Genomic DNA, 11,808 nt, shown 5'->3' with positions numbered 1-11,808 from the left:
CATCTTGGACTAAATTAATGGCTAGTATTTCAAAATGAAATTGTAAATCATATTTGCAGTAGTCACATATACCTATTTAATTACGATTGTGTTTAGGATTTTCAATTATTGGTATTATCTGGTGATGGCATAAAATTGAGGAGATAGTTAAAACAGAATGTAGATACATTCAATTGCTACTTCTACTACGTCAAAATTCAGAGTCCCTATGTTTGGCTTATTTCAATAGCTCCTCCCTATTTTCTCATTTCTCATTTCATTCGTTACAATTATAATACGATGAAGTATGTCCGCACCATTTGATAAGGATCATTTCTCCACCACTCTCTTACAAAGTGGTGGACATGGGGAAGGCAGCACCCCGTTCGATAGCATAGATGATAATGTTCTAGTCCAAGCTTCACATTGCGTAGGTGAAAAAATGTCACCCTCTAAAAAATCATTTCGAGGTGTGTCTTTCACCGTAGAGGAGGACATCCTCCCTGTTTCAACTTGGCTAAACGTTAGCATTGATGTTATATGCGAGACTGACCAAAAATCCACTCTAATGTGGGAGAGAATACTCAGAATAGGTAAATATTATAATCAGTATAAAAACCCAACAGTCTTGAACATTCTATAGTGTTATTGACCAATCGATGGCAATGTATCCAAAAATGCATAAATAAATTTTGTGCTACTGTTGCCCAAGTAGAGTCAATACATCCTGGTGGTGCCACGAAACATGACAAGGTAATAATTTAGTTTCTCATTTATGTTCTTTTAGTGCTTGAGCTCATTTTTACTCACATTCTCACTTGGCTCAATTAAGTTTGAAAAGACCTAAATATTGTATAAAGAGAATGAGAAGGCGAAGTATACCATGAAACATTGTTGGTGTCTATTAAGACACTAACCAAAATGACATATGTCGATGTTGCATACGAGGAGGAGATCGCCTGGGAAACATCCAACCATTGATGACTTAACTCCGCTAGCAAATGACACTCTCGATGACAACGTCGAGATGATTGGTAAGAGACCTTTAGGCAAGAAGTGTGAGAAAGAGAGGGAGAGAAAGAGGATGTCTAGAGAAGGTGAAGATACTGAGTTTAATAAAGCCTTAAGTTGCATGATCAATGATAGAACCGTCTACATGGTGTAGAGGAGAGAAGCAATCACTAAAGCTGAGAGCGATCGAATGTCATTAGTTGTACTTAAGAAGAAGAAGATTGATATAGAGATCATGAAATTAGATCTTGCTGGCATAAATGCAATGCAGCAAGACTATTTTCAAACTCTTTAGAAGGAAGTTTACGAGGAAATGAAGAATAGATCTACATCCACATTTACATCTCCATCAACATCTTTTGGAGGGAAGTAACTGTTTGGTACTCCTACTTTTTTGCTTCTTGTAAATACACACTAATGTTGTTAGATGGTAGACTCTAAAATTTTGATTTTAGTGGCTGCTAGCCACATATGCTGCAAATACATATGGCTGAGCAGCCACTATGTGACAGATCTGGGATAGTTCGGAGTTTATGTTTGAGATGTGTGTTTTACAATTTGGGCTGAAAGTTGTGGATGTATTTTGTGGATGTTTTTTGGGCTGCCACCATATTGTTGTGGATGTTTTTTGAAGTGCAGATTTATGTGGATGTTTATTACAGAGTTTAATAGTTTATCTTTGGGTTGTATGTTGACTCTAAAATGCTTTTTTTTTTTAAGGGAAGATTTATGCAAATAGTCACAACTATGTAGTAATGCAGCATCCTTTGCTTCTTTCTTTACATGAGTCAAAATTGCATATGACCAAATAATCCTACATATACCATGTAACTTTGTCTCTGTTAGAATGTTAACCATTTTCTTTTCTAAATACATATATGGAATTCGTGAGCCTTTTTGAGTTGATGGGAAGAAGCATACTGATCTTGCAAGTAGCTATCACACACTGGGTAGTATCTAAAAAGCACGTCCACGTTGATATTGTCAACACAAAGGGAAGAACAGAAGATCCACACTTCTCTAGACGACATCATCTTTAAGGTGATGAAAATTGATGTAGTCACTACTCACTGAAAGGCCTCTCAAACGACAATGAAATTAATAGAAGTTACTATAACATGCAAAAGCTCCGACCATGCAAATTCTGGATAGCTAATAAAAGATAATAAAACAAAAAAGCGAGATAGAATTTTTAAGTTTTACAAATAACCACAAATAACTACAAAGCGAATGAACTTGAAGTAGAGCTTTTAGTTTTGGCCATGCACACTCCACAAATGCTGCACACTCCACAAATGCTGCACACTCCACAAATGCTTGATGAGGTCAGTTTGGAGTTGAGAGTGAGTTTGTCTGTCTCTAAGACGATGATGTTGCTGAATGAACTTTGTAAATTCAGGTATATGATCTCTTGAAATTGGTTCATGAGAAGCATCATCCATTTGTTTGTAAATGAATTGGTCCGTACTGAGGTATAGATGAAGTTCATTTTCACCGATCATATTGTTCAAGATAATGCATGCATACATAATGTCTTTTAGTACTTCGCGGTTGAAGTAGGTAGCAGGTCTATGTACTATAGCAAATCTACCTTGAAGTACTCAAAATGCACGCTCCACATCTTTCATTGCTGACTCCTGGGCGATAGCAAAATATTGTTTCTTTTTTCCTTGTGGAGTAGGAATTGTTTTGACTAATGTTGCTCACGAAAAATATATACCATCAGCAAGATAATATCACATTGTATAGTCATGACCATTGATTGAGTAGTTGCACAGAAGAGCAAATACAGAAGATCGATCTAGTATGTTGATGTCATTCTGAGACTCAGGTAAACAAAAAAAAAAAAAAAATGCCATATCTAAAGATCGTAAGAAGCAACCGGGGTCTCCAAAATAATAATTGGTTCATTTGCATGACCATAGTACATCTATTTCCAAGCACTAGGACAATTTTTTCAAAAAAAAATTGAGATAATCAAAACCCCTTCCTAAAAACGTTGGGTGGATATATTAGTGGCTGAGCGAAGTAATTATTTCAAAGGCATTGTTGACCTTCTAATGGATCACGTTTGATGAATGTACGCCGTCGACGTGAAGTAGATGCTCCTTCGGTAGCCCTTCACTCTCGTTATTGTGTCATTACTACAATCATATGAAATTTTTTATTAGAATAATCATCATATACAATATGATCATCACTCCAAAAGGAATCCATAGAAAATTGAGCGGTGTATTGTGCAAAGATTGGAAGAATAAAGATTGGAAATCTCAATGGGCTTGGTTTGTGATGAGTGGGAAGTAGTTAGGGGTTGATCTATTTATAGGATTTCCACAAGACTATTAGTTACAAGAAAATATTTTGGCAAAATAATATAATTGGTTATTTGAATTGTAAATATAATTGTTGGATAAAAGAAAGTTTGGCAAAAAAAGATGGTTGGATGAAAAATGTGGTTGATATGATTGTTAGATAGAAGTTAGTTTGGCAAAACAAGATGATTGTATGGAAAATTTTATAAATACAATTGTTGGATAGAAGAAAGTTTGACAAAAACATATAGTTGGATAAGCAATATAGAAATTTGATTTGTAGTTAAGACATTTATATAGAATTTTATATAGGTTTAATTAGAGATCGTTTGTGGTTATTAGCATTAAATAACTATTAAAAATACAATTCTTCTAGGTACAAGCAATTTCACGTACCCATTGCGAACCGAAAATGACATGGCAAATAGGGGCATTTGTGTAATTGTAAAAAGTTAAAAAAGAAAAGAAACTCTAAAAAGAAATATGAAGAAGAAGAAGAAAGAACAACCCGCTTCCCTCCTTCGTCTCCCCAATATACAGTATTAGTATTGAGACGGTTTAATGTATTGTATATGAAAGACAGCTTCTTGGAGGCTTTGTCGAATTCTGTGTTTATATATATACTAGGGAACGGCTCCGAATGCGTTAGCCCCGGGGTGTATTTGACATAATGATTTAACTAAAAAAAATGAAAAAGTCAATAGCTTCTTTGTCTAGTAAAAGAAAATACAAATTTAAAGAAAGACAAAAAAATCAAGATTAAAAAAAATCTAAATTTCAGCAAAATAATAAACAAATCAAATATTGTACATACAGCATATAAATATTGACAATATATACATGATATATAGTTCTTTTATTATTATTTTTTTGCTTCATAATTTCGAGCATTATTAATTAAGTATATAATATATATACAAATATAAGATCATATGTCATAAACAAATCAAATAATGTACGTGCAACGTATAAATATTAACAATATATACATGATATATAGTTTTTTTATTATTATTTTTCTTCATAATTTGATCATTATTAATTAAATATATATAACTGTTAATATTTATGCAGAGTAGTATTAAAAATTGATCTTAAGGGCTTGTTGGGCGTATAATAATAATAATAATAATAATAGATTGGGAATAATATTTACATGACTAGGTACTGATGCCTAAAACCACAATTAATGCATGGAGCTGGGTATCAAAATAAAGTAACCTTGTTGTCATCATTAATATAATATTATTGGCTGCAGGCATTTTTAGTAGGACGAACGGCGTTAATTTTTAACGAAAAAATAATAAAATTTATTAAAATACAAATTTCTATTTGATAGTCACTTTATATATATATATATATAAAGAGATATATATATATATATATATATATATATCCTAATTATTGTTCTTAATTTCTCAACAATATTTGTTGATCGAAAAGGTGTCCATGGGTTCGGAGAAGAATCAGGAGACTCCTAAAGTGAGCAATGCAGAGTCCTCAGAGAAGACGAAGGGTCCAGATCAAGTGGCTCCTGATCATTCACAGCATAACGGCCAGGGAGAAATCTCAACCCCGTCCGGCCTAAAGGTTCATGGGTTCGAAAATGAAATGATTTCACTGGAAAAACTGCTTAAACGACGACAAAGTGAGGATGAATTCAAGGTAATGGGATCATCGACGAGCTAGGTGTCGGAAAATCAACTCTTTGTCGAGCACTTCTCAACAAGAATGAGGTCAAAACCAGCTTCCTTCCCAGGATTTTGGTACGCATGCCAAGTAAAGTGAATCAAAGAACTATAAAACTTTAATGGAAGATAGATTGGGGGGATAAAAGATTTTCATTCAAGATAATCTAAAGTGTACATAATATTTACATACAAACTCTCCATAACTTCCTCCTATATATAAGTTATTCAAAAATCAAAAACACTATTACAGCGTAACAAAGCTGTTGGCCCGAAATATCAGTTGTAATATCCTCTGTTTTGATTGGGCAGTCTTGTTTCCTTGGCTGTTGTTGTCGTGTCGTTAGGATTAGTTTCAATTCTATCTCCAATAAGAACTCACAGGAAGCAGTTGTTAAAAGAATGTTGGAGTGTCTTGGAGTTGACAAAGAGATCATTCAAAGCATATGCGTGGATAATGGACGCCCCCTCGATAATAAGGAACGCCTCAATGCTTTACTCTATGCTCTGCATCTCCAACTAAATGGTAAGAAGTATCTCATCGTACTTGATGATGTTTGGGAAAAGGATGAATGGTACCGAGATTTGAGTGTTGCAATAAATTGTAGCTATGATTGGAATGAATGTCTTGCATATGGATTGCCAAAAGGAAACGGGGGAACGGTGATTGTCATGAGAAAGAATAAGGAGGTAGCGAAGATGATGGTCGGGAAGGAAGAAAACATACATGACCTTCTGCCCTTTTGGAACCAAGAGAGTTGTTGGTCAATATTCACAGACACGGTCGAGAGAGAGAAACATGTGTTGAACTTAAAGGGTCAAGAAGATTTAGAAAAAGCAAAGAAGGATCTTTTCAAAAAGTGTGGTGGCCTTCCACTCGCAGCAAAGATGATGGGGAAAACTATGGCGGAAAAGTTGAAAGATGAACCCCAAGTTTCTGTTGTCGAAAGAATTGAGACTGACGTTGATAAAGCGTCCGGAGAAGGCACAGATCATGTTGGTGATCTCCAAAGAAGAGAGGCCCACAACGACGGAGCATCCAAAAAAAGCCAAGATGTTGGTTGTGTCGAACCAAAAAATGGAGGTTAAACGAAAAATGGGAGCTTTTAGGTGGAAGAGAGAAAGAGAATCTACGACCTAAAGAGAACTAGAGAAGTTGTGCGGAGAAGAGAAGAAGAAAATGGCTAGAGAAGAGAGAGGCTAGAGAAGAGAGAGGGCACGCGGAGAAGAACCGAAAGAGACTTTTCGTTTAACTTCAGAACTTGCCCAAACGGGCAAACCTTCAGCGCATTCCAGTAAAATAAAAAACAGTTCATTTTATTAAATCCATGTCAGCACTTCGGTATATTTCAGTACACAATACCGCCTGAATTAAGAGTTTTATTTTAAAATATGATAAAATTAATTAAATTAATATTATTTTGTTATTATAAATAAATAAATAAATAATTTAATATAAAGATTTGATGCAAATTAATCAAAAACATATTTATCTCATATTAGCTAAACCACCTTGGATCCGTCTACTCCAAGCAGAGTGCAAAAGCGGAGTCTTGTCGAAAGGAGAACCCCCCACAATGAGTTGCTCAGGGAAATGAATGGCCGACAACAGTACTACTACTCCAGACAATCTCAGAAGCCGAGAGTGTAGACTGTAGAGCTATATATATATATTCGGGATTCCTTGCATGCAGCAATTAATCGCTCCTTCAAATTGCATAAAAAAATAAATAAAAACGAGAGATTGGCGATTAAAGTGAGAGGGGCGGGCCGGGGCATGCATGGATGCGAACCCCACTGCCTCCACTCCCCGTATCCCTGTCACATTGATTGGAATTGGCAACCCTGATAGGGAGCAGACCTGCCCCTAAATACTAAATAGCGTGTAATCCGCACGCTACTTCTCTCACTTCGGTTGTATGAATTTATCAGATGATTGGGGCAGCCAGTTTTAGGACATCCACACGCAGCACGCTGGCTCTAAAATCAATTATCTATCAATCAAACATCACATGATTACAGCACCACCGTACACTAACACCAAGAAATTATACATCATTTCGTAAGAAATCGTCCATATCTCATGTATATATATATATATCTGTCTTCTAGTTTCTGAAATTCAAAGTTATGTGGTGTACTGGTACTGCAACCATGTCAATGCATGGGGGAGTGGCCGGGCAAACATATATACTAGACCTTAGGGTTTGAAATTACGGTTTTTTTTGTGCCACCTGTTTACCATTCTCATTTTTTCTTTTTCTTTTTTTGTAATTTTTTTAGGGACATGATCAAGGGGTTTGAAGTTTGAACATCGATCCAACAATGGACTCAATAGTCCCTAGCTAAAAGACCATGTGCAGGTGGTGCTATTCGGCTAGAAGGATGTCGACATCTATTTAGTATTTACTCTTCTCATCTGTTTCTTAAAGTTATCTCACCCAATTCAGAAAAATTGATCACACGCTTTTGAATAATTTATTTGTGAGCGAGATACTAGCTAGGAACATCTATGTCATTATAATGATTATTTTCATTTTGAGAATTACCAGATTTTAGAGAATTTTTTGGCTGTTTAAAGGCAGTATGTGTATGATCGCTACTAGAGTTAATATTCATGGAAATGGAGATCAGCGCTTTAGCTGTATGCATGAGATATCGTCGAAATAAAATGTACGCCGGTCATGCCAACCAAAAGAAGGAAAGATACAGGCCAAGGTACGTAGGAGAACCATGCTATCAGGATCCAGAAGAAGAACGAAATAAACAAGCCAATGTTCATTAATGTTTGTTGCTCTTTCGCGTGTCATTTTGCAGAGTTTCGACGTACGTCGGGATGTTTAGTTTAGATAATTCGCTCAAAATCACGTCACCCCTTGGAAATACATGACTTAAAATGCTGAAGAGATGAGTGCAGTAATGATTAATGCCTAGTACGACATGTCACATGCATGCATGCACCATAATGAGAAATACTAGGGATAAAATCTCAGGTACTACTTTAAATATTGGTACGAGGTGAGACAATGGCCGAAAGCTCTTATTATTTAACTAATTAATTGATCCCCATGGCAAACCTAGGCATGCAGACGGCCTTAACTTGAACTAATTAAAGCTTGTCATGTATATGCGGAGATAAGATGAAGATGAAGATGAAGATGAAGATGAGGTGAAGACGTCAATATATATGCAACGTCGTCGTACGTACTTTGTTTAATTAACAATCGCCATATCTAATTTAAGTACGTACAGTTTTAACTTCACTCGTATCAATGCGAGTCTAACCATGCACAAAGCCAAAAATACGATCATATCTAATTCAACTACCAGAACCAGAGAGAGAGAGAGAGAGAGAGATCAGGTTCCTCGATCTCCGTAATATAATTACAGGAAACCTAAATTCTTACGCGAGTTCCCAACGATCCCTCCCCCTTGGTCCCCGCAGAAAAGAAAAACACGGTAATAAAAACGGCAACACTAAAAGATAAACCTGAAAGAGAACAAGCAATGAATGCTGGTAGCCCACGACCATGACCTTTAAAATTATTTATTAAAATTCATGATATTTACTTGTTTCTCTGCGCGCAGTGCATGTGCTTCTTGCTCTCTGCTCTGGTTTTTCTGTTACTTTTAAGGCATAAAGTGCTTATTCCCGCACTGGCATCGCCAAGCTTCAGGGTAGTACTCCAGCGGAGTGCTCAGAGTAGGGTGAATGGGCACTCGCACGGGCGAGCACGGCGAACACCTCCCGCACTTGGATCGGCACGTAGGGGGTGATGAACCAAAGCCCAGAGCCCTACGACTCGGGACAAACCGCTCAAATATCGCTGATCCCGATCCTGCTAGTCGTTTCTCGCCCTTCGCGGCCTGCTGCCTCAGTACTGCTTGACTACCTGGAAGATAAGAAGCAGAATGAGTCTCGGTGTTGAGAATGTTGATCATAAGGGTTGGTGTGGTTTTTGTGCGCTTACCGTGTTGGGAAAGAGAGATGGCTGTGGCGGAGGCAAAGAAGAGAAATGTGAAGGCTGTGAGAGTTTGCAGAGTGCGACAACAGTGACGATGGTGGTGGCGGCGATGCAGTACGCCCATTGCAGGTATGGGAGCCGGGCAGGTTAGCGACAAGCCCTCCTGAGGAAAAATAAATGCGGCTCAGGAGAGAGGAGCATTCTTAAAAAGGAGTGACGTTAATATTGCAGATTTTGCGTGTAATCGTGTGACTATTCCGAGTGTCGCCAGTCAGTCTAGTCAAAGATACTATACCAGAGAGAGAGAGAGAGAGAGAGAGAGAGAATTGTACCGGCCGACATCGTGGGGGCTGGGTGAGCTTGGACCTCCTATGCCCTGAATATGATTGTGAATTTGTGATGGCTTTATCAGGATGAATACAGGCCGTATAGGACACTATGATCGTTAACTTAACGCCATTTTGATAACCAGCTGCTGAGGGGAAAAAAATCGCTTCCTGGTTTGATTATCCTTAACACAAATTATTAATATGTTCGTTACAGAAAAAATCTTTAAGCTCTTCTGCAGATTTATGGGCCACAAGCACATGATTTCAGTGAAGGAGATAAATACGTATATGACTTTAAGTGGGCTTCACTCAAATTCAAATAAGCACTTGAAATCATCAAACTTTGATAAAAATTATAGTTTTTTGTCACAAGATGTTTGAGTTAATAGACATGAGCTTGTCTAGTAATAACCCCATTTCCTCATATTAAATATATTACTTGTATAAAAGATGCTAAATGAAGAAAGATTCACTAATATTATATAAGCGTTTATCTCAAGTTAGAGACATTTGTATATATCATGAAGTGAGCCTAATAACATATTTTATTCAAGACCTTCAAATTTGAATACCAAGGTTTAGTATCTGGTAACAAAAAAGCTAAACCAAATAGAAGAGCGAGCTCGCGAGTCGTTGTATAATTCAATTTATAAATAATACATACGAAAAAATTTTCTCTTCAGATATTATTTATTATTATACACTATATTTTATGTAAAACACTCCAAAAAAAAATTATAAATATAAAATATAAAAATGAATAATAATCAATACATAACATTATTAATACATATATTATTAAATTGTATTGTTTTTAACTCTAGTGGGGGTGTTGTAAAGGGTATTGCATGCACTAGGAGTAAAAAGGGTGCTGGAATAGATCGATGAATGGAGACGAGAACACGTGTGGAGCGCAATAGAGGGGCGGGGTGGTGTTGCAAGGGGAAGAAGTTGAACACCTGAGTCAAGTCTCTGAAGTTGAGACGGACCCCCAACCCAACATCGTCGCTTTCGAGTTTTTCCCCTAACGTGGCGTGTACAATTGCCTTATTAAATTTTCCAAACAGAGTGGGGGACCCACTTTTTCTGATCTTGTTTCTTTTCTTATTGGAACAGAAAAAAATATTAATTATATTGTGTTGTGACAAAATCTGGAGAGCAGAAGGTAGGGGGGTTTCATTAAATGAGGCCGTTGGCCGCATGTTGTTTCTGCGGAGTGCTGGCCTTGTGGGGTTTCGGGGTTCGGTAGCATTTAAAACGACTCAGCCTATTGGGGAGGAGAGCGAGGACCCAGAGCTAGACTGCCCAGCAAAGATAAGAATGGCCTTCTCTTCAAATAAAATTTATATTCTTTAATTTGGTTTAATTACGCCATTCGAAGCTGCTTTGGTATCCAAAGAGGTTGTGAGTATGTAAGATCAAGATGGTGACGATCTGAACAGTGGTGGAAGAAACATTCTAAATGCTTGCTTACGAAAAATAGATGATGAGTTGCATGCTTGCACTGCTTCTTTTGTCCATCGGGTGGGGATTAGTACTGATGAATCAGTCCCGGTCAGAGGCAAAATTCCTAGCTGGGATCTCTCTTTCCATTTCTTCATCTTATCTCACCATTTCAAGTTAATTATACACGAGGTTATCAGAAGTTTACCCAAAAACTTTGTACTTGACATGATTATTTATCTGTCCACCGTCATCCATATCGGAGTTCTTTCTCTTCTTACAAGTAAAAAGAAAACCTTTATGCTCTGCTTGGATGTTGTATGCTAAGATTATTTATATCATCTGTAAATAATAAGAAAATAGTTTATAAATAATAATAAAATAATAATAAATAATAATGATCTGTTTATAAATAATAATAAAATAATCTGAAAAAGTTGTGTTGCTAAACATACCGTTAATATACATGGAAGAAACAGTGAAATTAACATTTATCCAAAAATTTAAACTAATAAAAATATATAAATTGAGGAGTAATTAATAAAATAAAACATAAAATCGAAATTCAAATTCAAGACTTTTGACTTTGGTGTAACGTGAAATCACTACAAATTTAAATAAATAAAATAGATAAATTTAACTATTTATATTTTTACCTTATTTCAAGCTTTTTAATTAATATAAAAGATAAGGACTAATTTGGTTATGTAATATTAAATAATGTTATATTATCTCATTTCATATAATTAAGATATTTTTTTAAAATTTTTATATAAAATATAATAAATAAATAAATTTTAAAATAAAAATAATATTATAATAATATTAAATTTCACTCTAAATTTATCACTCTCTTTATAACCACGTAATACCACGTAACAACTTGAGGTGGACAGCCACATGGATGTACAGGCAAGTCTAGAGCTAGTATGATGGCATGAGGCTGAGGAGTAGCTGGTAGGCAACTGTATGTAAAACCAGAGCAGGAAGCAACCATTATTTGTTTGTTTCATAGATGTCGGGTGTGGAACAGTGGAAAGTTTGAAAGCGACACCACGGCTGTTCTTGAATCTACACTTCT

The 11,808-nt window shown here is 36.1% G+C and overlaps 2 protein-coding genes across 2 annotated transcripts; one reads left to right on the top strand and one right to left on the bottom strand.

Annotated features, from left to right (window-relative positions):
- The first annotated feature begins 4,751 nt into the window (after positions 1-4,751).
- On the top strand, positions 4,752-6,079 carry LOC121247437 (probable disease resistance protein At5g45490). Its single transcript, XM_041145785.1, has 2 exons — positions 4,752-4,967; positions 5,303-6,079. The coding sequence occupies exons 1-2, from the start codon at positions 4,752-4,754 to the stop codon at positions 6,077-6,079; spliced, it is 993 nt and encodes a 330-aa protein (XP_041001719.1).
- A 2,533-nt stretch (positions 6,080-8,612) lies between these two features.
- Positions 8,613-9,168, bottom strand: LOC121247064 (EPIDERMAL PATTERNING FACTOR-like protein 5). The gene is made up of 2 exons (XM_041145398.1): positions 8,962-9,168; positions 8,613-8,883 (listed from the first exon to the last, which is right to left on the bottom strand). Exons 1-2 carry the CDS (start codon positions 9,077-9,079, stop codon positions 8,621-8,623), a joined length of 381 nt encoding a protein of 126 aa, XP_041001332.1. The 5' UTR covers positions 9,080-9,168; the 3' UTR covers positions 8,613-8,620.
- Positions 9,169-11,808: the final 2,640 nt, after the last annotated feature.

This window comes from Juglans microcarpa x Juglans regia, chromosome 1S (assembly GCF_004785595.1).
Source record: "Juglans microcarpa x Juglans regia isolate MS1-56 chromosome 1S, Jm3101_v1.0, whole genome shotgun sequence".
NCBI lineage: Eukaryota > Viridiplantae > Streptophyta > Magnoliopsida > Fagales > Juglandaceae > Juglans > Juglans microcarpa x Juglans regia.
The sequence above is the reverse complement of the archived record's forward strand: the minus strand, read 5'-3'. Positions and strand labels throughout refer to the sequence as shown.

Coding starts and splice junctions, on each gene's coding strand:
- LOC121247437 (XM_041145785.1), top strand. CDS start 4,752: ATGGGTTCGGAGAAGAATCAGGAGACTCCTAAAGTGAGCAATGCAGAG. Junction 4,968..5,302: donor AAAGTGAGGATGAATTCAAG/GTAATGGGATCA, acceptor TTGATTGGGCAG/TCTTGTTTCCTTGGCTGTTG.
- LOC121247064 (XM_041145398.1), bottom strand. CDS start 9,079: ATGGGCGTACTGCATCGCCGCCACCACCATCGTCACTGTTGTCGCACT. Junction 8,884..8,961: donor CATCTCTCTTTCCCAACACG/GTAAGCGCACAA, acceptor CTTATCTTCCAG/GTAGTCAAGCAGTACTGAGG.